The sequence below is a fragment of the Heloderma suspectum genome, chromosome 4, assembly GCF_057233095.1.
Source record: "Heloderma suspectum isolate Gila_16-S chromosome 4, 16-S_ref, whole genome shotgun sequence".
NCBI classification, from domain to species: Eukaryota; Metazoa; Chordata; class Lepidosauria; order Squamata; family Helodermatidae; genus Heloderma; species Heloderma suspectum.
In genome coordinates, this window is record NC_139461.1 from 290,565,885 (window position 1) to 290,592,379 (window position 26,495).

The 26,495-nt window shown below is 41.7% G+C and overlaps 1 protein-coding gene across 7 annotated transcripts in view; it reads right to left on the bottom strand.

Annotated features, from left to right (window-relative positions):
* Positions 1-329: 329 nt before the first annotated feature.
* ZNF217 (zinc finger protein 217) overlaps positions 330-26,495 on the bottom strand; it is a 38,563-nt gene continuing 12,397 nt past the window's right edge. For 6 of the 7 annotated variants that reach the window (XM_084854173.1, XM_084854171.1, XM_084854169.1 and 3 more), the window contains exons 2-6: positions 14,964-16,741; positions 12,477-12,602; positions 9,949-11,496; positions 5,068-5,194; positions 330-3,179 (exon numbers count right to left, since the gene is read on the bottom strand). In XM_084854173.1, coding sequence (XP_084710299.1) covers positions 5,085-5,194; positions 9,949-11,496; positions 12,477-12,602; positions 14,964-16,365 — 3,186 coding nt within the window. In that variant the 5' untranslated portion in view covers positions 16,366-16,741 and the 3' untranslated portion in view covers positions 330-3,179; positions 5,068-5,084. The remainder of the gene's footprint in view (positions 3,180-5,067; positions 5,195-9,948; positions 11,497-12,476; positions 12,603-14,963; positions 16,742-26,495) is intronic. The other variant, XM_084854175.1, reaches the window with a different exon arrangement.

Here is a 26,495-nt window from a genome sequence, read left to right on the forward strand (position 1 = left end):
CGCCTATCTGAATAGGAATGCACCCTTAAAGTAATAGACCATCATTATTGTGAATTGGCCTCAAAGAACAGCTGTTTTAAGCCCTTAATCCCCTAGCATGTTTGAAAAACTAGTAACCTTTTAAAGATTTTTTTTTCTCCTTTTGGTTTTATCTACCAAGATGGTACTTTACCTACTGGATATCTTCCCTCTTAAATACACACTTTGGAAATTCCTTTTCTCTAACCCACTTGCAGTGTTGGAGTTTAGTCCTTGAAATTTTGTATGCCACTAGCATTGAGACAAAATTACGCTAACATCCTCAAATCACAGCCATGAAGCAAAATCCTGCCTGTCAAAGTATATTCACATGTATTTGGAAGATGAAACAAGAACAGGAATATTTGCAAAAACACCACGTTTGTATTTACATCCACATGTAATAACATATTCCACTAAATTGAAAACACATCATAAATTAAATGACTTGCATGGTGTCTACAGCTCAACAACTTATGGATATCACAATTAAAATAAATCAAGGTGGAAGGAAATAAATATAACAAATCAACAACTTGTACCAGTATATTCATTGCTATTGCCAACAAAAAATATATATATAAGGGGGGGGGGGGAACACAGTAGTATCCCATAGTTAATACTGATGGGCAAAACCTACTTTGAAGAACAGGGTTGTAATCCACAAAGCACTCCAGCTGCAAATCCTCCATTTGGTTTCAACAGGATTTGTACAGCGCTTCCCTGCAGAAGTGTTGCTGGGCTCTGCTCCAGGGCTGCGCATAAGGGCCCCTTTCATGTTACCTTTGCCGTGTGTGAGCTGCTTTGTCCTGTGCTGCAAAGGGAACATCAAAAACCCTGGGCCACATGGGAAGAGCCCACACCGTGGCTCCTCCTCCCAGCAGTGTCACCCTTCCTGGAAGCTGACCTAACACTGGTATAGGTAGGAGCAAGTTCAAAGGCCAGAGTTTTTGATATTGCCTTCACAGGGTAGAAAGAAGCTCGTGCTGCACAAAAGATAACATGAGGCATCCCAAGTTTGCATTTTTCATTCTAATCCAAATTGAGAGAGAGCCTGAAAGCTTCAGAAAGACTACATCAACACAAAGCGGGAGATCATTTTAAAAACTGTAATTAAACATAGCCCTGGACATTCATATTTGCTTAAGATCCATTACTTAAAAAAAGGCAGGGGGAGAGAGAGACAGACAAGTTATAGTATGCATCCTATAAGACTCATTGAAGATTCAGGCAAAAATAGATTAACCATCTTCCAAGTGTATTCATCTTCAAAAAAATAGGCTATAAAAGTGCAAAACTAGGAAAACAAATCTAGATTTTATGTACATATGGCTCAGCTTATGAACAGGAAAAGGGTAAATTGTGTACAATTTCCTGATACACAGCACTTCATTACGTTGCCCAGTTTTACAGAGACATCAAAATTACATATTCCTTTACACAGGAATTGAGACATTTGTTTAAATGTCTCCAAGTTGCATATTGGGTGTGGGTAAATCTCAAAGTTGCATACTGAGGTGTGGGGAAATCTCCAAGAAATGTCTAGGTTCTGCTATTTTACATCAGATAAGAAACACACATTCAACAGTGCAAAAAATATTTTTGAAACCATTTTTGTCCTGAAAACATTTGGATGCCAAACTCAAATAAAAGAATTAAATTGTCGTTGAAGGCTTTACAAGATGCTTAGAACACCCATCACCATAACTTCTTTCTTGGCTGGTAACAGACAATTCTCCCATTCAATATTCAGTCATGTGCAGTGGAACAACCTCTGGGTTCACAAAAACAGTTGCTTGAGAAACATATCGAACCAACTTTGATATACACTGGAGGGCATCCTTATAGAATACTAGTGAGACCCCAACTCTTGGTTTTAGAAAACATAGCACTGGACACACTAGAATGTACAGGCCATGACCTTAAAAATGAGAAGGCCTACAGGTGGCCTATATATGTAACCCTGTGGAAGAGTGTGACCACAGGATCTCTCTATGGAAGGTGGATACAGGCCTCTCACTGAAGGTAATTCCCAGTTGCATCACAGTGGATCTGACATTGTATTCTGGCCCCGAGCTGCAGGGATTTGGGGGCGGGGGAGGTGGAAATACAGTGGAAGAGGGCTCCATAGTGCCCTGTGGGAATCTTCTCCCATGCAACTGGCTTTGTCTACTGGACATACAAGAGCTGCTATATTCTCAAGTATAAAAATACTTCTACCTGGTCTGATGAGTTGCATCAGTGTTTGATGGGAATGTTAGATGGGAGTGTTATTTTCCGCTTTGGGCATATGTACAAAAAGTGTTTAAAGCTATACATTTCTGCAATATAATGTGGGTGTGGAGCCAAAATGGAATATTAAGGGGAAATGGTGAGGTAAACTGAATATCCCCTCATGCAAGTACAACTGTCTCCAGCAATAGTTGGGAGGCCAGAAGGCATTCAGCTAGAAACCTTCCACTTGCATTATAAGGGAAGAATTATGACTGCATACCAAGGGCTGTGAGAAGTCTTAATTCCTATTAACAGAGGGTACAATCAATGACTTCCACTCTCTGATGAAGTTCAAGAAATCACATCAGCTTGAGGAAATACATGATTTCTTTGAACAGATTACGGTCTTTGTTTGGTATCAGTGTTCCTGCCTTACTCTGAGGGGCATTCAAACTGCGTAAGATGAACATAAAAGTACAGTTTATTTGGAAACTTGTTTTTAAAATGTACATAGTTTAAAGCACAAAGCAAAATCTGACAAACTACTAACCTTATACAAAAATCCTCCCAGTATTTTAAACCAGACAAACAAAATGCACAGATTTACCTGAGGTGCAAGGATTACATACAGCTTCAGAAGTGGATCTCTTTTCAGCAGCACTCAAGTATGCAAAAATATAGTTTATGTTGAAATTTGGTCTATGATAATTCTAAGAAAAATATTATTCAAGATCTGGAATTGATACACACATTTGCCAGTTCTTTGCAACCCAGTCTTGGACAGCAAGCTTTACATCCACATAAACAAATGGAATCAGACTTTCCATTACAGAAGTGTAGTGTTTTTTTCTATACATATTATAATCACAGCTTAGTTTGGTAGCTTTAATCATTCATTATTCTCAAGAGATGAACTGCAAGGGAATCCGAAATTTGCATCCTCATACCTGGAATACACAAACAAAAAGTTTCTGTTTCAGTGACTCACTCACAATAGTTGCCAAAACGATACAGCTGGAAATGTTTAGAAATATTATTTCTAGTATTTCTAGGTATATCTACCTTCTTAAGGGGCATACTGTGTTAAGCTTTAGGAAAAAAATTACACTCTCTTTGGGGCCAGATTACAGGCATTTCTACACCAGCCTAAAATCCTGCATTTAAAATGGGGCTTTCTGCTTCCATTTTAAATGCAGGATCACAACGGACTCCCTTTACACACGCTCCCTTTCCCCACTCCTTCTCCCCATATCTTCCATTATCTTTCATTGATCTCACTCCTCCTCTTCCCACTTTAACTCTTTTTAGGAAGCAGAACACAATGGTGTAATTTGACAGCTCATTATCTGCGATCTATTTAAAAATGGAACAAAGGGTATTTAGTACAGGAGGGTCACGGCATCATGTAAAGAGCCCGCAAACTTCCATGACGGAGCAATCTCAATCGTAGGATAAAAGCCCGGTGTGAAGGAGCCCTATATGCTGTGTACCATAGGGCTGTCATGAAAAATGGCATTCTCATAGTAAGTACTCCACCAAAACAAAGGAATGCTTACACAGCAGCACAACATCAGTGTATTGCAAATTTCCCCCACTCCTAAAAGTGATAGGAGTTAGGTGGTGTACTAAACCTAAGTCCTAGGTTCCAAGTTCCTGTTAACAGCCTGAATCACAAAGCCATCTCCACAGCTGCTCTTTGTAAACAAGTGATTAATGGGTTATGTTACATGGTCAAACGCAAATGAAAGGAATGCACTTAGAAAACTAAACAAGGAAACATGTCCTGGGGCTAAGGAATCTTCAAGTGTACAATGACAAATCCAGGGCACCATAACACCAAACACTATTTGAGGTATGTCAGCACACAAACATTGGGTGGTATCCAATACAACACTAGCACTAACAAACTACTTTGCACAGGTATTAAGCGACCTCTAGCACAACAGTAGCATTAGCTGGCACAACAGGTTTCCCTGGAAAACCCTCTATTGTGCTAGAGGTTGCTTATGCTAGCACATTACAATTTACGTTAGCGCTGCTGCTGCATTGGATACTGCCTCTTGTCGGTGTTTAGGGAGATGGTGCAAGAGGAAAGCTATTAGGGGTATGATACAGGGCAAACCTGATCACTGGAATATCAGGACCACCAGAGTAAAGCAATTTATCCCAAAAAGCCTGGTAAGAGTAGCAGGTAATTCAGACAGATATTTACACATCAGAGTGGATCCTCTCTCACAAAGCACCTGTTTCTCCTTCAGTGAAATAATTGCATTGGCTGAGCATTACGCTCTACTTTCTCAAGCATACACCAATAGACCTTCCCTTTTCCTTGTTTACAGAAGAAGTTGCCCCCGTAGAACAGAAGAAACTTTAGTTGAATGGCCTTGGGGCAGCTATTTATAATAACAAACAACAAAACAATAACAATAATAATTTCATTTCTATACCTCCCCATAGCCAAAGCTCTTTGGGAGGTTTACAACAATTAAGAAAGTTAGGCATGAAGAAATAGGAGTATCATTTCGATACCACCATCCTCCACAAGTAAGAGTAGTAAGAACCAGGAACTTTAAATAAAGTTTCTCTGCTTTGCATTAAAGATACAAGTTTCTTACACTCACAGAAAGGAAACTGAAACAGCTTGAACACCACACATAGTTAGCTGCATTTTGCCAACATGCTGGACAAGAAGCTCCTTTTTACTTGCATTATGCTATGCCTGTATTTTGAGCACTTATCAACATACAGTGCTCAGTTATTTTTCCAGCATTTCTAGACAATGTGGGAATTAAAAAAATAAGTAAGTCACACTTTATAGATTTAAATATGGTTTACCAGTCACTGCAGCCAAATCATGTTCTCTTATCATTCAGTCGATTATGTGCATCGCCAATAAAGCTCTCGTAACTTCGCTTCTGTAGCATAGTGCTAGACAAGTGTTGAAACGACACTGGCCTTTTTCCTAATAAAAGCAATCGTTGGGAGACGTTAACAGTAAGGCTGGAAACAGTCACAACTAATTTCAGGAACTTGGTGAGATTCGAACTCTATCACAGCTCAAGTGCTTGTGTCTTATACACTTTGTGCAACTATGTTGATCATTTGCTTGAAATTCAGTAGGACAGAAAACTTAGCACTGCCCCCTCTTAAATGGAAATGGTTGGAAGAATAACATAATGGATCTTTCAGACTATGACATTTAAAGAGAATATTCACATGCAGCAAAGAAACACACAGGCCTGGACCCAATGAACTGTGGAAGTGCTTACATGAGCTCAAGCAGCTTTTAGGTTCCTTTCTCCTCAAAACTGCAACACTCACATTCACACAGCTAACTGCTTTTAAAACTAAGGGGCATTTCAAAATGAGTTTGCGACAAGGCATGGAGGTCAGTTGTTCAAAGAAAAAAAGAAACAATTCCACAAGGATAGCACAAGTTTCTTGCATGAGCCCAAGCAGCTATTTAGATCCTGCTTCAGTATGCTCCAAATTACAAACTTTTGTTTCCAAAATGATTTGCTAGTTTTATACCCAGCCTGAGATTTTTCCATTACAAAGGCGACTGTAAATGAAAAAAAAAAAAAAAGCCTTATGTTGGAGAGAGTAATTGTGGGAATTGTCTTATTACAAGCAAGGAGGAATGTTGCTATCAATTGTGGATTGTGAATTGTGGATTTAGACTGGTCCCAGTAATCATCGCCTAAACCGTGGCCTGAGGCAGTAAAGCACCTCTAGTGTACGTTTGCCCAACTTGAACATACATAGCTTCAAGAAATATTGTTATAAATTGTCCAAAAACCTTCAGCTATGGGGCTGTATATAAATGTAATAAATAATAATAAAGCCTGTGGGCAGAGAACTGTCTTATTTTAAATGATCATATGTCAACTGCCCTATGAGACTTTTTGGCTGAAGAGTAGGGTAAAAATGTTTTAAATAACCAATACATGTACAGGCATGCAGAAGCCATGTGGGAGAGATTTGAACACATGGAGAAAACCTCACCAGCAAGGTAGACCGTATTGTGAGGCAAATGCATTTGTATAGTACTTCTGAGATGATCCTGGTTTCTACATTCCAAGTTTACTGGAGCAGCGTGGGATGGAGCCAAGGGAAAAAAGCAACTACACCACTTATAACATTAGAACTGACCCCAATACATACTTCTAGCGAGTCCTTGCTATTGCTAGTACTGTCCCATATACATTTTACATGGTGTACTGCTCAGCGACAACCTCTCCCAATTTATTTATTTTAATTTAGGGCCCGGTCACCATCTTGGATAACCTCTAATGCCCCTGAGCCCCACCCCCAATATAGTATCCTTCTGTGGTGCTACATTAGCACTCAAGAGGCATTGTGGAGAGATTTAGAGAGCGGTGGCTCCAGCTGCCTGGGCTGGGGTGGCTCCAGCTGCCTGGGCTGGGGTGGCTCCAGCTGCCTGGGCTGGGGTGGCTCCAGCTGCCTGGGCTGGGGTGGCTCCAGCTGCCTGGGCTGGGGTGGCTCCAGCTGCCTGGGCTGGGGTGGCTCCAGCTGCCTGGGCTGGGGTGGCTCCAGCTGCCTGGGCTGGGGTGGCTCCAGCTGCCTGGGCTGGGGTGGCTCCAGCTGCCTGGGCTGGGGTGGCTCCAGCTGCCTGGGCTGGGGTGGCTCCAGCTGCCTGGGCTGGGGTGGCTCCAGCTGCCTGGGCTGGGGTGGCTCCAGCTGCCTGGGCTGGGGTGGCTCCAGCTGCCTGGGCTGGGGTGGCTCCAGCTGCCTGGGCTGGGGTGGCTCCAGCTGCCTGGGCTGGGGTGGCTCCAGCTGCCTGGGCTGGGGTGGCTCCAGCTGCCTGGGCTGGGGTGGCTCCAGCTGCCTGGGCTGGGGTGGCTCCAGCTGCCTGGGCTGGGGTGTCTCAGCACCAGGCTGACAGAAAGCACCAGGTGGCTGGAGATGCTACCCCTTTATGTGCTGCCCATCCCCACAGTGCCTCAAATCACCACCCGTACCTGCCGCTCCCAATGACAACTCCACACTGGTAAGCTGGGGGATGACAATGACCAACATATATCTTGCCCAGTGCCCCCCTCGAAACTGGCTCTGGCCCCGAGGTTGTAGGCCTTGTGCTGATGTTCTTCTCCATATGTGGACATGAGGTACACACAGGAGGCAGGGCCAACAGGTTTTGAGGAGTAAGTAGCGCTAAAGACCATTAGAGCTCATGTAACTAGTTCCTCAGGACAGGAAGGCCTGGCGTGCTATGGTCCATGGGGTCACGAAGAGTCGGACACGACTGAACGACTGAACAACAACAACTAGTTCCTCAGTTCATTGGATCTAGGATTATGTGCTTCCTTGGTGCATACGTATATTCCCCCTAAACATCTGAAATAATTCACTAAGTTCTTCTTCCACCTTCTGCAATCCCCACCCCACCCACAGCATACACACAATAAGAACACATCCACAGGGCTTACAATTCTTTTTCCCAGTTTTAAGGAGCTACTATGTTCAGAAAGGAAGACAATGAACCCACACACCCAGCCTCCACAAAACAATGCGGTGTAACACAGGGCAGCACGTGGGGCTCTTTTCTCTCCCGTAACACACAGAACAATGCACAGCTTCTTCCTCTGGATGCAGTGGCAGCTAAATATGAAAGTGGCTGCACGGGTAACATCACACTACGCAGTTTGAATGCAGCTGCTCCGAGCACAGCGCTGGGTAGAAATACCACACACTGCCATCACACTGACTTCTGGGAATGTAGGCCCTCGGGAAAATAAAGGATTGGTTGCTCCTTGGCTTTTTGCTTTTACTACTGGTGAATGGTCAGAAAGTACCACAGAGAAGAAAAAACAGAATGACTTATCTCACTGTCTGGCGGGGGTCTGGGACTCCCAAACATTAGAAGCCAATTTTAAAGTTCCTCCAGGGTAGAAGTGAGAGCAGCCCATGGAAGCCACCGGAGAAACCCAGGTTTTTACTATAGCTGTGACTGGACACCAGTGTGTCCACCACAAGCAAAAGGTAGCAGCAGGCTACCCAGCCCAAGACGTTTTTGCTGCCTGAGGTCAAGGACAACACAGTGCTTCCTTCCCATTGCCTGCACAGAAGCCAACTGGACTGACGCTTGAGTCTTACTTCAACAATGGTGACAGGATAGTGACCTCCTCTATATCTGAAGCAGCAAGCTAGTGTAGGGGGCTCAAGGCAGCCTTTGTGGTATACACAGCTGTCTTCTGACAGAGGAGAACAGACAGCAGCTCTTGCATTGTCTTAACCTGCAAGCCAACACTTTTAAATGTTTAAACCCTGGAAAAAATGCATTTTTCACACAAAGTAAGGCCTGAGTTAAGAGTAGCAACTTGCATCTTTACCTTGTGTTGGGTTGGGGGTGGAGTGGGGAAAGAATAGCTGCTGCCCAACTGCGGCTATAGTAAACTCCTGGATTTCTCCCATTGTTTTCTACTGTAGCTCTCACTTTAGCCTGAGGGGCAGGAAAGGTCTACTAAAAGCTAGAAGTTCATGCTGTGTATCATTCTAGTCTTTTCCTTCTCTGTGAAGAATTCCTGATGCTTTAGTATTGTTGAAGCTAAGCAGAAATGGACCTGCTTAGCACCATCTAGCAATATTTGTCTACTATTCTAATGCTTCCAGATACATGAAATAGGCCCAGACAAAATGCTTAGCACCATCTAGGCTAGTTGGATGGGAGGCCACAGGGAGCACCACATAAGCTACTCTGAGCTTTCTAAAAGGAAGGGTAGAATTCAAGTTTTACATGAAGTTATATTAGTTGGTATACTGCAATCTAAGAGTGACTGGGATAGAATGCCAATACCCTCTCAATAAGACATCTAAAAGGACAAGTAGGACCTACAACAAAGCCTTTTCATATTTTCTCATCCCCAAACAGGAAGGTTCTTATTCAGGGTTCCAGCCAGCCAGTCCTTTCCTCTTCCAAGATACTATACGCTGTAAGGTCCTCACATAGGCCAGTTCACTCTTCCCCCACTCAGTTTCCCATTTTTCTTTTTCAACTAACACTAAACATTCTCTGGCTTCTGGGGCAACTGAGCATGCTCAGTTCTCATTGGGCTGTTTTTTGGACCTTCTCCTTTTTCAAAAGATGTTTTATGCTTTAGCGTATCTCAGGATGCATCCAAGCATTCCGATATCTCCCTCCTGTTTCTCAGTAGCCCTATTTTGGCTCCAGTTCTATCAGCACTCAGCCACTTGAGTTTGCTATTAGAGGGAATGACTTAGCTAAGACTGACAGAATGTGGAAATGCCTGAAAAACATAGGGTTGAGGTATCTGAATGTAAAAATGCAGCTTTTCTACGTAGCAGCAAAATGACAATGCTGGAATAATTTCTATAACATTTTAGTATATAACAGGGGAATTAAAACAGGAGCTGTTAATTGATCCAATTTTTTAAAGTGTACCTACATGCAGCTGACAAATATTTGTCTACTATTCTAATGCTTCCAGATACATGAAATAGGCCCAGACAAAAGTAATCACTTGCCGCCTCCCTGCAGGGGGAGGGGGTGGGGAGAAGAGAAGGGGGAAATTTTAAAGATACATTGAGGATTAGGTGAAGTTTTGGTTCTTCCTCCTGTGGCTATCAGAGTTGCTTAAAACATTGTAATTTGATTCAGCAAGCAGAGAGCATTACTTGTTTTAAAGAACGTTTCATCCTATGATCATTCAGCGCTGAAAGACAGACTGTGTATACCTTCTTTTGAAGAACTGGGGACTTGGCTGCTACTTGATCCACAGGAACTGTAAAATGGCCCAGGACCGTATGTTTCGTATGGCTTTAGAATAGTCACTGGATTTATAGCATCTACTTCAGAGCTCATGAGCCCTTGTTTGACTGGCAGGAAAGAGGAGGCAGGTTTGGTGTGTGAACATTCCTGAGGTAGCAGACCTGAATATCTGCCTGCAATATGTAATCTGCTGGCATCATTCCCTCTCCGATACAGGGCAGAGTCAATCTGTTCTGGAGCCAAGTGATTAGGCCTCACTCTTTTAGAAGGCAGTCCATCAAACTCCAAGTTTATATTCCCAGCAGGTCTGTTACTGAGAAACTCTATTCCTCGATTGCTTGACCAAGCAGCTTCGTTCAACGGAGTCTCAAGAGAGCCATTGATGTTGCTACTCACTACGCCTAAATGAGAAGCCAAAACTCGTGCTTTAGGATCCAGCCTTTTCCCTCTATCCTGTACTGGAGTGCTATTAGGACTCTGGTGCATTTCATGCTGTTGCCTAGAGCTATTCATCTGAACTCCAATCATCTGCGGTTTGCATGATTTCAAGTTACTTGGTGCCGAGCTGCTAGAGTTTAACCCTGAAAGGATGGGTGCTTTGCTCTGTAGAGCAGGACACTGTTTACCTTTCTCTGCGTGCAGGGATTTCGACTGCGTGAGCAGGGAAGACTTGATTTTCCCCGAGTTAAGAGGCAGCGGGAGCACATCCTTCCCCAAAAGACACGGTGGACATCCAGTACGTCTGGCTTTAAGAGCTGCCCTATTTCTGAGACTATTTCTATTGGCAGTATTGGGGTTATTGGGGGATTTATGCATCAACCGTCGATGCATTATTAGAACTTCTGGATATAATGTCTGGTAAGTACAAAAGGGGCAGGTGCTGGTTGCTAAAGAGCCTTGAGAAAGAGAGATGACTGGAGCATCCTGAGAAGAGCCAGTAGATAAATTTAAGGGCTTTTCTTGAACTATTAGTCTGCACTTTGAGTTTTCTGTGATGTCGTTTAGAAGATCCGTATTTGTTCTGCCCTTTAAAGCACCAGTATACAGTGTACTTTCTGGCAACACAGAATTCCTTTTCTCAATCCTATCATCTATAACAAGATTGTTTGCCTGACGTTCCATTGCGTTTTTTTCCAATTTTAAGTGTTCAAGGCAGGGAACTGATGCACTCTCGTCTGAGCCAACACAGTCTGTACCTTTGCTTGTGTCCTGAGTTAGAATTTTCGGTGCACTCTGAAAAGAGGGAAGTATTTCTTTCTGCTGTTTTACAGGAGGGCCTCCTTTAGCATCTTTGGCATCTTCAAGGAGCCTTTTCAGATTTTTGGTTTCTGGAGCCCGACTGCTGACTGGCAAGAAGCCCATCTCCTGAGAAGGTAGCAAAGCTTTGCTGTCATTTTTTACATCTGTTGCAGCTTCTATGTTTTTATCCTTGTGATGTCTCTCCAAGTGATACCGCAAAGATGTTTTCTGGGCTGCTGCATACTCACAAAATTCACATTTGTATGGTTTTTCACCTGAAAGAGTTGTGAATCAGAAGTCAGAACTAACATCATTGCCCCCTTGTACAAGAATACAAAAATAATCTACATACTCTTCTTTCTCAGTCCTACAAAACATAGTAACAAGATAAATGTTTTTGCTAAAAGTTAGAACTGGGTTTGTTAACTGGAGTGATATCTTTGATTTAAAATAAATACCTTTAATTTCTGAAAATTAATTTTCTAAGGGATTTATTCCCAGGTGTGTGTGTGTGTGTGTGTGTGTATGGACCGCAGCTTAAGTCTCTCTCATTAAGTCCCTAAGGGTGCAATCCTATGGGGACAGTTGGCCACCTCTGAACTTGGAGGTCGCCGACTATCCAATGAAGGGCAGGCGGACCACGGAGAGGATCCCCTCCTCCGCACTCTGACCACCTTGCATTTATGGCTAGACAGCAATTTTGGCTGTCTAGCTGGGGACATCGGGGCGGGGCGGGGGAGCCAGACTGCGCATAGGAAGAGTCACAGTGACGCTTCCGTAGTCTCCTCCCCTCACTGCCCCTGGGAACGCTCCCTTTTTGCCCACTCTCGAGCTACAGTTGCAAGCACAAGAGTTGGGGAAGAACCACGCTGCCTACAAGGGGGCAGGAGCAGGGAGTGAGGTTTCTGAGAACTGAGCTCGAAGCCCTGGCTCTGAGCTCGGTTACCAGAAACCTAAAAATCCTGTGGCCATCTAGACACTGCCTATCGGCCACAGGATTGCTCGCTTAATTTCCCAGATGTTTGCCAGGTTTTAATGAGCTGGATCATGATTCTGAACATTTGAGATTCATAGTAGCATAATTCTTAACCACGCCTTCTGTCTATAGGTCTCAACTACTACAAAGGGGACTTATTGCATACAATAAGTTGCTCCCTAGAAGTGTATCAACACCAAAGCCAGTTGTATTCTTATCATAATGAAATTCCATCCACTTCAGACTCCAATCTTCATCAAAAGAGTTAAATTTCCTTACCTGTGTGAGTTCTGAGATGAATATTGAGGTAATAGTTTGAGCGGAAATACTTCCCGCAATAACTGCATTCTCTGGAAGCTCCAAGGTTTTTAACTTTTGCTCTCTCCATGCCATCTTCATTTTTATCTTTAGATGGTTGGGGGGGGAAAGAAAACCTACATTATAAGAGTATAAAACATGCATACAGGAGCCAGGCATGTTTTGCACCCATAATGACAATAGTATATGCTATTTGGGCTACACATACTACTGGACACATGTGCACACACACACATACACACACTATGCATCTTATCCACCCTTTTCTTTCCCTGCATCCTTTCAAAACCATTTAATACAATGCTGTCAACATTATCAATAGCATTTACTTATGCACCACATTATAACCACAAGAGCGAGTGAGATAATTTTGAGTTTTCTAACAACAAGAGAATGAAGGAAGACTTTCTTTATGACTACTCCACAACTACATAACTTTTCTCTTGATGTTTGCTATTTTGTAAGTATACCCCCCTGCCCCCCGCCCCTGCATAGTGCAACACCTTTCTGTCTGGGCCGAGATCTCACAGCCAAGGACTACACCGTAATGTTTATTTAAGTATACGGTAAATTGGTGTTTTACAGTTCATCTTTTTTTTAGTTTTAGATCTATTTTACACCTTTGCTAGAAACATTTGTTTATGTCTAAATCTCGAGTGGTCTAGCTGCCACTTCCTTACCCTCAAAACAATCCTGGTGCAGCACTGTTCTAGGATAACTGGGGGGAAAAACATGGTGGCAGTTGCCAGCAGGACCATGTGTTCCCCCACTCCTGCCCAGCAAAAAGATGTCCTACACCACCACTGGATCAAAGCCATTTTGAGGTTAAGAAAATGGCAACTGGGCTATTAAAACACATGGCAGCAAAATAATTTTTTTTACATTGAAGTCTCCCCCCGTGCCCGCCTTACACACATCACTGCTTAGAAGGACCAGGGTGTATTTTGGTGCACACTCTCCTCCTGAAAATCAGGGAAGTGGCCTCCAAAAGTAAGGCTTGCAAAGACAGCTCAGATGTTTAGGGCCATTTCAGCACAGCTGTAAGTGGTGAATGCATCCAACATACTGACTTAGATTTTCAAGGCACATTCCAGACCCTCCCATAGCACACAATTAGGGAGTTACTGGTCTACAAGTACTTACAGGGTTATCCTTCATAATCTGAAAAGCAGATAATATAGCAAACATGTACTAGGATGAATTTTAAGTGGGATGGTGCATGTTAGTGTAATAAATATGATAGACCATCACTACCAGTTGTAACTATGCAAAACAGAATGTGAAGCCAGGCCTCTAAGAGCCACAAACCCAACACAGTGCACTGAACAAGTTGAAACAAGACCCCTGAATCTGCTTTCTGAGATTGACAGTACTAAAGTAATTATTAAAAACCATCTTCAAGGCAATGTTCTCATTAGTTAGAAAACAGTATTTTTTTTAAAAAAAACCTGCATTGTGTTAAATATTGCAGTGTGGGGGTGAGGGATGCTTTCATATTTCATTTTCCTTACGTAAACCCCTCCTACTTTGGCACCAGCATAATTCAGCTTAAAAAAGCTGTGTTTGAGTAAGAAGTTCAGCCTGCCATGGGCATGGTTTTCTATGAGATATTTAATATGAGGGGGAATCTTTGTTTTCTGTTTATGCGTTTCGCATTTCCACGGGTAGTCATTGTTCATATAGCTATCAAACTAGCAGGAAACGTGAAATAACAAAGTTTTTTTCCCCACTCTGACTCTTACATGCAGCTCCCAAGAAGTACCACTAGAGGGTAGCAAGCACAGTTTTTTACTCACCAAAGTTTTTTCAGGTTGTTACCAATTACATTCATGAGAAACCCAATTTTGATTACCAGGAATTACTGCAAAATGGTGGTAAGCACAGAAATACTAGACAGGAAATATAACTAGTCATTTTATAAAAAGGACGCTGAACTTAACCTTCTCAAAATTTTCACTGTATTTGGAAAATTAACACTAGCAGTCACACGCTGTTGATCATGACCCTATACTTCTCCCTATAATGCCTATGGGTCAGTATCACATGATAATTAAAATAACTTCCAGTTGAGACACAACAGAAACAAAAGTACATTCAGCATTAAGAAAATGCCTCTTACTCCATTACACCATCCTGAACTACAAGTCTGCACATTGCTAGAAAGGGCGAGATGCAATCATGTGTACGTGGAACATATTGTGTACACTGTGTCTGTACCAAAGATTGTGCAAGTCTCCTTCCCTTAAGTGTAGATACAAGAAATAAATTATGCCATGACTTAAACAAAATGCTGAGATCATGTACCTAGGAAGGTGTTTACAATAGCAAAACCTCTCCCTGACTTCTATAGAAAGCTATACTATAATCATAGTATGTATGATCAATTATGTATTATGTAACAAAACAAGTTAAACGGATTCAATCCTCTTATTCCTTAGTATTTCTTACCTAAAGACTCCATTAGTCCATCCTCTGATCCATCTTCAGAGCCTCCCTCCACTCGTTCTCCCGATCCATTCTCATCCAGAGTCACAACGCCTGGAAGACACACTCTTGGCTGCTTTCCTTCAGCAGAACTGGCCTCTAAGTCATTCTTTCGGTCTCGCTTATGTACTCTTGAGTGAAGGACTAACTGGTGGTATGTTCGAAAGGCTTTGCCACACTCTGAACAATGTGTGGGCTTATCTTTGTTCTGGGACAATTTAGAGTCAATCTCCATAGAAGGCACTTCACGGCAGGGATATTTGAATTTGTCTTGTGGCATGTTACCAATCCCTGCATAATTTCCACTTTTGCTTGCCTTGGTCTTCCCCGCGCTTTCAGTTTGGCTCATTTTGTTTACATTCCAAATTTCCCCAAGCTCTTCCTTATCAGAAGACGAGTCATCGTTGTCTGTACTTCCCTCTTGCCCTGGTTCCTTTATTTGTCCATGGCCAATAGCAATTTTACCTTTGGTAGCCAGTTGCCATGCCTGATACGTACTGAATGGATCCAACTCTCCTATCCACTTCACAGGCTTTTCTTGTTTGCTATTGCCAGGAGGCAAACGTGGTTTTAAGTTTAAGAACTGCAAAAACTCTTCTCTGGGTGATCTGTTTCCTTTGCCACCCCTGTCGCCTTGTGAGCCATCACCACCGGCTACTGAATCTTTGGTATGTACTTTGCTGTGCTCAATTAAACTTTCCTTATTCTGAAATAGGAAACCACAAACCATGCAGATTTTATAAGGTGATGTAATGGTCTCAGTTACTTGGTCCTGCACAACCTCATTTATTGTTATAGGGCTCTCGGATCCTTGGGGCGTCTTGCTTCTAGAACCAGGCTTACCAGTGTGTGTTCTCATGTGATTTTTGAGGAACCAAGGCTCCTTAAACCTCCTTCCACACACGCTGCACCAGTAAGTGAAAGAGTCTTTATGCTTCCTCATGTGGGCCTCAACATCAAAAGCCTCATCAAACGTTTGCCCACAAACCATACAGCTGAAATCTTGGCTATCCTTTTCATTGACATCCGATGATGGCAAGTCTGTTTTCACTTGTCCTTTATCAAGATGGCTAAGATATTCTGCTTCTACACGTAGAACTGCTGGTTCGCAAAGTGTTGGCCTGTGCTGCATTAAGACATGCTTACCAAGATCTTCTGGATGCTTGAAAGTCTGATCACAAAACATGCAATCCAAAGGCATGCATCCTTCACCATGCATCAAGAACTTGTCTTGCAAGTTCTTGTACGAGATTGTGTTGGCCCCTTTTATTGGCATAGTGGCATCATTGTTCTCCATACGTGAACCAACAGTACTAGCTATACCATCTGGCCCATCCATATATGCTAAGAGAGGTTGAGTAGGCATATTTCCTTTGTTGCTTGCTGTTCACATGAATTGTGGGGGTCTTTTATGTTGGAAATAAGGCCACTTCAATAGTTTCCAACCTGCTTGCTTACAAATGTTGGAGTCCAGACGACTCCTTTAAGAGATGTTAGTTGAATGTTTTTGCTCATCGGTAGATGTAGCTAGCCACACAATACAAACTATTTATAAAGGTATTCATTAGTTCTCCCACTGAAAGTATAGAATTGCTTATGCCCGTCCAGTTCTTTTCAGTTCATTTAACTTGCCTTTGCTGTCAGAGAAGCTAGACCACTTATATCTCCACATGTAAAAATTCAGATCTTCTTAAGTTTGCAGAAGTACGGCAATGGCTCAGCAGTGCTGAGAAATTCACCACCTAAGGAAAGAAAGGTTAAAAACACAAACATTAACTAAAGCAACAAAATGGATGTAATAAAATAGTTTAGAAATGAAAGAAGCACCTTATTATATTTTAAACACTACCACATAAAGTGTTTTAATTGTTTAATAGTATGATATTCTGATGGAGACAGAAAATGAAGGAAGATGACTCCTTCCTTTTGCAATCTCCCCACCCCCACCCCGGTGTAATCAACATTATTCTTCCTGGATTTCGAAGATGACTTTTAAAAAATAAAAAATAAACCTAAGTCTGCCCAGACACTTTCTAATAATGTTCATGTGTTATCCATGTTTAAGGACATGTAATGCAGCTACTGAATTCAGATTTCACTAAACATTTATCTTTAAAATGATGCAACTATCAAAGGAAGTTACTAATCTCTGCAAGGAAACTGCCTTAGGGAGTTACTGTAACATTCAGATTATCTTTTACACTCACATGGAGGAAACTGCCTCAGTGAAAAGAATCGAATAAGACAATTATTATACCCTTTCACTTCTAGAATCCTAAAATTCTACATTTTCACTCTGAATGAAAAATCAGGTGAGGCAAAATTCCACTCCTTTACAAATACTATTGCCTTACTTCCTTACTTATGGCTTGTTTCATGTATGCCCTGACCTCACCAAAATGACTAAACTTTTAGCATGGCTTTACCCACTCTTAACATGTACTTATTCATGACAACATGACACTTCAGCTATGGATAGTGACCATCTTGCAGCCATTTTGAATCTACACTGCTACCTCAACAGCCAACCATTTGCAGAGTTGGAGTTTCTATCTTTTGGATTATTTAACAGCACATCAGTAACAGGCCTGTCAGATAAGAAACCCTATAAGACTAGGTGAGCACTAATACATGAATGTGCAAGCAGATATATTTTGTGGCTTATTATTAAATATTAACCTCTTTAAATCTCAAGCATATGAGAGACATAAAAGTAGAATAATTTTGATTCTGTTTGCTTATTGGTCCAGCAGACCTAGTAATCCAGCTTTCAAGGCACAGAATTATTTCTGATAGAAACAGAAATCTGAACAGGTTGTTACATGCAAGGCGCAAGGACTACAAGTTTGCATAATAAAAATAGCATTTATGTAATGCTTTCAAGTGTTCGAGGATCTTCACCTTCAGTATGATCCTTACACAAAATATTAGTATCCCCATACAATAGAGCAGATGGGAATGGGGAGCTGAGGTTGGAGTGTGTCTTGCAGAAGTCCACCTAATGAATTCACAGAGGACTACCCACTTTGTAGCTTAGTCTTGGCCACCACAATATATCAACATGTGTATTTCAACAAGTAATAACTTCACCTCCGTTTGTGGACCTTTTTACTTATATTTACACCCAGTTCTGTGTTTTATTCCTGCCTGGGTGGGAAGCTTTTTGTTCTACTTGAAAGCTAGCTTTCCTCCTGGCTACTAAACCTGGTCCAATAAAAAGTATCATTGGAACCACATGGAATGCTCTTGATTTTTAATCTACACATTATATGGAACATTCACTCATGTGTTCCGGAGGAAATTGTACTTCCCGTAAACTTTAGGGCCTAAATGGTCAAGTTCATAATTTGGGGATTGCCTTGGCTCCAGCATTGTCACTGGGGGTTCAGGTGGCCTCCGTGGCACAGAACACCTTTTATCAGCTTAGGCCAAAGCTGATAAATACCAATTAAAACTCTATCTGGACCAAGATAGCCTAGCTAGTTATCCACCCTCCGACAACCTCTTGTTTAGACTGCAATGCATTATATGTGGGGCTGCCTTTGAAAACAGCCCGAAAACTTCAGCCAAAAGTCCAAAATGGGAAAGCCAGATTGTTAAATGAAACTGGCCTATATGATCATGTTATGCCAACACTTTGTGATCTGCGCTGGCTTCCAGTCCGTTTTTCAGCCCAATTAAAAGTGCTGGTATTAGCTTAAGGGATATACTACCTAAAGGATAGCCTCCTCCCATATATACCTGCCCAGACCTTAAGATCACCTTCAGAGACCGTTTTCCAGGTGTCCCCACCAAATTACTTGAGGCAGTTGACTAGTAAGGAAAAGGCCTTTTCAGTGTTGGCACCCCAGTAGTGGAATGTCCTCTCCAGAGAGGCTTGCAAGACATTGTAGTCTTTTAGGCACCAGGCGAAGGGCTTTTATCCTCCCATGCATTTTAGTCGTTCTGTTTTTTTAAAAACTTTTAGCACTTTTTAGATCTTGTACTACTTTGGTTTTATTCTGTTGTTTATTTGTTATTTGAAACTTTAAGGGTTTTTTTACATTGTGCTTTACTATGTGTTTACATTGTATGGTTTTAAGCTTTGTTTTGGAAATGACCCAGAGTGCTTCAGCTACTGGGAAGTATAAACATGTAGTACATTTTCATCTGTTCTTAATCCACTTGCAACATTGGACCATTGCAATATAGTTATCTGGTTCACACATAACGAGACGCCACCATGGCTGAATTTCCCTGAGGGGTTCTCGTTGCAGCAGTGGCCAGCATTCTGAATATTCAAGCTGCAGTAGGGGTGTGCCATAAATTGCTGTTATGTGCAACCCTGGCGAGAGGGTGGGTTGTTGAGGTGGTTGACAAGTCACCCAGAACCCATGGGCTGCTTTAGGGTTGTGGGTGGCTTGCTGGGTGGCACCCCAACAATCCAACATCACTGGGTTCCCACATAAATGACAAGATACAGCATGCCCCCTCCACGGCTTGAATATTCAAAATGTCAACTGCTGCCACAATGAGAAGCCCTGTGGGGAAATTACGTGCGAACCAGGCCACTGTCATAAAACAAGGCGGCTTAATGAGAAACAAAGTTGTATTATTTGCAATTCCCTAAATGGATGATCGTATCCACTTTCACTTCAAAAGGCCTAGTTCTGCCCATTTGAGAAAGGTCATTTTCTGGCAACACCTTTCTCATGAAATTATGCAAGACAGCTTGGACACATCACTGTTTCTTAGCCTCAACAGCCTGATGTTGTAGCTGTAAAAATAAGCTGACTTGAGCGATCAAGGAAATGAATATTGCACTTTCATATGCTGACTGGTGTGTGGACACACACCTGTTTGCTTAACCAAGGAAGCAGACCACTGAATCCTGAATTCCTTTCCTGTTTCCCTCCCTTCTGGAGCACAAACACTTCTTCCTAGATTTAACATCAACATCAATCCTAGAGTTACTACTTAATCCGGGATCTGAAACCAACCCATTATTATTACTGCTACTACTATTATTATTTTTATATTGCACCATTGTATCACATCTTTCCTCCAAGAAGCTCAAGGTGATAAAAATAATTCTTTCACCCCCACCAACCATTTTATCCTCACAACAATGCTGTGAGAAAGGTCAGGTTGATAGTAGGCCCATACATTGCACAACCCAAGTTGGGTTTGTGTTTTTTTTTAAAACACCCCTGGGTTGTTGTGAATGAGTGGGAGCGAGTGAGCAAGCTGGCTCAACCCAGGGGCACTCTGACCCTGGGTTGTTTAGTCTGATGTCCAAACCAGGGTTTAACCATGGCTTCCAACTCTGGGTTGTTTCTCTCCCAACAACCTGAAATCCCAGTTTGGACGTCACACTAAACAACCCAGGAACACAACATCCTTAGGTTGTTTAGCCCCAGTGAGAATGACCGGGTGGTGGGAGCCAGCTTGCTGGCTAGCTCCTACACCTTCACAACAAGCTCCTACACCTTCACAACAACCCAAGGTTTAAAAAAAAAAACAACAACCTGGGTTGTTGTGACATATGAACTGGCCCAATGCCATCTAGTGAATATCATGGCTAAGTGGAGATTTCAACCTGGGTCTCCTCAGCCCTAGTCTGACACTCCCACTATACCATACTAGCTCTCTCGTTTAAACCACCAAAGTAACCAATAGCATTATGTCTGCCAAGCATTAGCTCCTTGATCCCTTTTCTTGATTTAAACTTTGTGGTTTCAGTCGTACACATTACAATGCAGCTACAATGTGTATATCACTGTTAGGAATTGTGCACAGTGGTAGCACGCGTAACTACTTCCAAACCTGCAATGGCCTTACTAAACACACAGGCACACTACAAATTCCTAGTGGTTTGAAGGTTCTGGTTGCTACAGAACTAACAGCCAAAGCACTTGGGAGTTTCAATGTTCATTTCATTTGAGCAGATTTTCACCCTTCGCAATCCTAGAACAGATTTTCTAACTGGGGTGCATGCTAAGTTCAGGAGCACCGTTCTTTAAGACAAAGAAGCCAGCGTAACAACTTAAAAATCAAGTTGCCACACGTACACACACTCCATTAATAGCTCATACTCCCAACTGCTTCATTTTAACAGAGAGCAGATGACAACTAACTTTAAGGGGGGGAAATATGAAGACTGAAATGATCAGGCAGCAACTTCAGACTCTCTCACACTTCCCAGACAGGAAGCTTTTAGGAGCAGGAACTGAGCTTTTTATGTGGAAATGACACCCAAGTACATCATGGACTCTATTGAAAACTGAAGCTAGATAATAAATCAACGTAAGAACTTCTTGCAGCTTCGGGACCCAGTGCTCAACTCAAGCAGATATAGTAAGTCACTCTCCCATTAAAGAAAAAAAAAAGTCATATAAACAAGGGTGATAATGGAACGGTTCACATGAAACACACATGCCCCAGCATTGTGTGCCCTCTATACTATTTTTTAAAATTCCACCTAGAAACTCTAAATTCTGCAGTCTATAAATTCTGCAAATTGAACGAACTTGCATAGTTTATACTGGTTTTGTTTGTGACAGGAGAAGTAAAGATGCCCTGGCTCCAAATCACTGGCTTCTGAAATTTCAAGCAGGCATTGCCCACATACTTTCAAGCAAATCTTGACAGTCGTCATTGTGCTTTTTTCTTTTAGAATGAAATCAGAAGCTGAAGTCTGTGCCTATTACCACAGTCAGCGCAAGATCAAGAGCCATAGGTAGAGAAGCAAACTTGCCAGTTGTCATTTGGCTCTAAAGCCCAACTTCAGTCAATGGGTTTTGGCATGGAGGTGAGGGGGACAGAGAGCAAAGAATGGGACAAACCCAAACTGTCAGATCATGTTCCAGATTGTTCTGTCTTGGCTCCACGGATAAGGTGAAATTGTGTACTATAATGGATCAACACTTTAAAAAACATGGTTTTAATCCACCAATCATGCTATGTGTCCATGCTGATTTTTAAGTTGCTTAACTATTCTGATAACAAAGGAAATACACTCACTGTATGTTAAATAAAACTACAAATCACTAGATTTTGCCTAGGAAAAAAGGGTTTGGGGCTCATAGTCCTCTTAAACTCTTCAGCTTATGTTTCAGTTAGTCATTCTTCTATCTCCAGCTCCAGTTGGATTCCAAGATCACTGTTAAGTAAAAATGTGTCTTAATAGTAGTTTTCTCTCCGCATCTTGTTGACTATTCACCCATGAAGAGCTGCAGAACTCTGTTCCTCTAGGGTCCAACGTGCCAAACAAGCATCACCAAGCAGCCCAGTTATATCCTGGGCTTTACCTTCTATGGGGCTGCCTTGTGATCATAGCCAGAACCAAATATCTTGCCAGACATAACTTTCTCTGTTTTGATGCCTATTGACTCAGTTTTGGGATGGGTGCAAATTAGTTTGGAAGGGGTGCAACTTAGTTAGGATGTGTGTAAACAGATTCACTCAAATTTAAAAATTTCACTATCCCATTATCATAATAATGTGATCCCTTTATACGTATACACAAGGCAAGAAATCATGCACAGCCCTGGCAATTAAAGCCCTGCATAACATATAATTTTTAAGTGCCTTCCTTACATCTGTGTGTGCAGTATGACATGCAGCTTAAAAAGCAGCTTGAACAAAAGCTTCCTGTCTTTCCTCAGGGTCACAGGTAATCTCATTCATCCTCTTTGCACCAGTAATTTTCAGATTGGTATATATCAAAGGCTATCTTATCAAATTAGTAATTTCTGTTGTATAAATTTTCATGTATTCTTGCTTTCATATGTAACCAAAAAACACCTATCCAAATTCATCCTATGATAATCACACATTAAACTTGTCTAGAAAAAGGTACTCGCAACATACCCAAGTGAATATCAGTCTTTTATTATTCTCTCTAATGAGGGCAATAGATGCTTTCTATAACTTAAGTGTTTAATTATGAAGTACTAACAACCAAGAGGCAAAAGGTATTTGCAGTCCTCACTGTTTGACGTATACTATCTCTGCCCTTTATAGAATCACTAAACTTTCTTTCTGTACAATATAATTGTGTATATAGACATTGGGGCTATTCACACAACCTGCTAACCCACACTGAGTGGTTGAGTGTGGGCTGTTTTGGATTGTTTATTGAATCATGGGTTGGTGTGTTGTCTGAACGCAGCACATTTTCCACAGGGTGGGTTATCGTGTTATCTGAACATAGCCAGGGTGGCTTGTTAGCCATGCAGTGTGGCTTGTTAACCACTGTTAAACCACCCTGAACAACCCAACAACAAACCATCGGTACTCAAGGCGGCTTGTTTGAGAAAATAAGCCACACTGCATGGTTAACAAGCCACACTGGCTGCCTTCTCTAAACATGCTACCCCACAGTTCAACAATGCATGGTTCAAAACAATCCACTTTCAACCACTCGGTGTGGGTTAGTGGGTTGTGTGAATAGCCTCATTACTTTAGAAACCATTCATATTAGCAGGACTTTAAGCATAAAAACCAAATGCAAAACCGTATTTGTTACATTAATCTGATCTGCAGATTTTTGTTCAGCTATCTTTTTGAAGTTTATGCCATTGTCTGCATAAACTAATGCCAACATCTTGGGGCTGGAGAAGTAAAAAAAAAAAAAATGGGGGGAAATACCTCACAATATCTTAAAATACATTACATAGATTTCTTGTTCACTGATTGTTCAAAGTTATATATGTGAAGATAATTTTGGTGAGAAGTTACATTCACACATTTTATAAACATAAACACGAACAGTGATTTTTAAATAGCTTTAAATAATACAAAATGTACTGCAGCACCAGCTACTTCAGATACAATTTCATTTTGTGTTCTCTGTTGAGACATGACAACTATCCTTTAATTGAAAGGGAACAGCACTGATTCTAGACTATAACAGCTTCACACAGCCGATGTCCCTTATTGCGGAACACTCCTGTTTCAGAGAGTTCTACAGAACACATTGCACTTCCAGTGTTGCTTAATTTTGACCTTGCATCCCTCTCTAATGTTTGAGCTGGCACTGCAATGCCTAAAGCTTCCTTATTTAAATTTAAGGGACATTGTGGTACCGTCTAAAGCAAGTATTTCAATGCAGCTCTGCAAAAAAGGCCTGCTTTAATGAAACAAGCAGTTTTACACGTTAGGAGCATTGCTGCAGCTTGAAGAGAATGTGTTTTTGCCCAACTGTACTTGCTTCTCACGATAGCCTTTAGTGGGGCCATCATGTCACAGAAACCTCCGAGCCTGTACAGGGTTCAAATTCCGACTGTTAAGTATGTGAGTCTAAAGCTAGAGAGTCCTCTTCCCAGCACTCCGTTTGCCTGTACTCCGGTGGAGGTTAAGACTGAGCCCCAGCACAGGACCTCACTTTTTCAGGCAAAGAGGAACAAGGAAGTTACTCCCTAGCCATTTTCCTTCCCTGTTCTCTTTGGCATCTGCTGCTTTTCCCTGCTCTTTCCCATGCCAACAGCAAAACTGCAGACTTCGAGGAGAGCAACAGCTGGGAAGTGACTTCCCTGTGCATCTCAGCAAAAAAAAAGGAGCAACTGCTAGTTAGGAGGGGCTAAACTAGCAGTAGCAGCCACTCCAAGTTCTGGGAGGCTTCTTCTGTACAGGTGGTGACTCATTAAAGTACTGGGGTAAGAACAAAACTTAAGTAAACTATCTGAATTCAAACAGATAAAAGTTAACTGTGTACTTAAGAACACCAGCTGGAAAACTTGTTATATTAGTCTAACACTTAACTCTCCTGTGTATTAAGTCCCCTTCTTACTCAAAACACGACACCAAAGCAATTAAGAGGCATTTGTAAAAAATCTAGCTGAAGTACATTGTACAGCACAATACCTTCATTCAGATCATTCAAAAGTCAGTATTCCTCACAAAGACAGGATAACATACCATACGCTCCTAGTACTCCTAGTCCTAGAACTGTCTATTTGTGGCATAGAATCACAGAATAGTAGGGTTGGAAGGGGCCTACAAGGCCATCGAGTCCAACCTCCTGCTCAATGCAGGAATCCAAGTCAGAGCATCCTATTCAATTTTGAGATTTTTCCATTTTAAAGCCCAGATTAGGTCTCCTATTCAAAAAGTAAGATAGGAATCTTCATATAATCATTTCCATCAGAGAACACTTGAGGGGGAAATGCTTCAAGTTCACAAAACGACTTTTTTTTTAAAGAAGTCTTCATTTTCACAAATATGTGGCAAATAATATTCTTAGAAGAAAGTTCTCTAGGCAGTGTCTACAATTCAGAAGCCACTGTCTCATTTTACAGGGGGAAAAGTTTAAAAGGGACATCATATACTGTAGTCTACTGTTTCTGTAGGGAATATATGTTTTCTGTAGGGAATATATGCTACCTGGAACGATTCAATTCATGCGTATACATAAGGATACTTAAACCATATGATATATTTGATTCAGAAGATTAACATCCATTGTGTTTTGAAAGGAAATGAATCTATACATATTGTTTCAGCTGCAGAAGAGATCAAAATAAGAATTTTAAAGTCTGTGCATTTGACCCCTCACCCCAAGCAAATATATCTAAAATTGGAATAGATTTAGCTTCAGAATTATTTGAAAACAAATTGGTCTTACAACTAAGCCACCATATGCAAGTATCGCTTCAAACAAAAGTTTTAAAGCCATTGTGGGCTACATGCTATTGAGAGAGTTTTACATTTTGTTTTTAATTGTTCGGAGGAGTCTCCATTAGAAAATGCCAAGTTCCTTTTCTTTATACTAAGATGACACTCCATAAAAGAGCAAGCCCTGGAACCAAGAGCACAGAAATCTGGCTAGTTTCATTTCTTTGCCAAAGAAGTATTTTACATATGTCACCACAAGTTCTAGAAGGTTTTAGGTTTTGCTGTGACAAGATCTACTGTGGGCTAGTTTTCATGCACTAGAATTCCCTTTTATTCCCAGGTAATTTAGTGTTGTTCTCAGTTGGCAGATTTTCTTATATACTCATATACACAGAGACCCAGATACGCAACAAATAACCCAGGGTTAACAAACCATGGGTTGTTTGGGAGTGTGCGGGAGCAAGTGAGCTGGCTCCCAACTCCTCAACCACTTCCAGTATGCTAAACATCCAGGGATACCCTGTCCCCGGATTGTTCTCCATGACATGTGAACCCGAAATTCTGGATTGTTGAGGGAGTAACAACCCAGAGTTTGAACCCATACTTTGTTCTTGGGTTAAAACTCTGGATTGTTTCTTCCTCAACAATCCAGAGTTCCGGGTTCACGTATCATGGAGAACAACCCAGGGACAGGGCATATGATCGGGAAACAGCACGCTCACTCAGATGCAGTCCAAGACAATCCATGGCTAACAAACCATGCATTGCTTGTTCTGTGTGAACCGGGTCACAGGGACACAGAAATATTTGGAAACGCTGCATCCAAAAGGCCAGGAATTCAACAGATAGCAGTAAGTGATATTTACCTTATTTTATTCTGTGAGCCATTTAAGTGCAAGT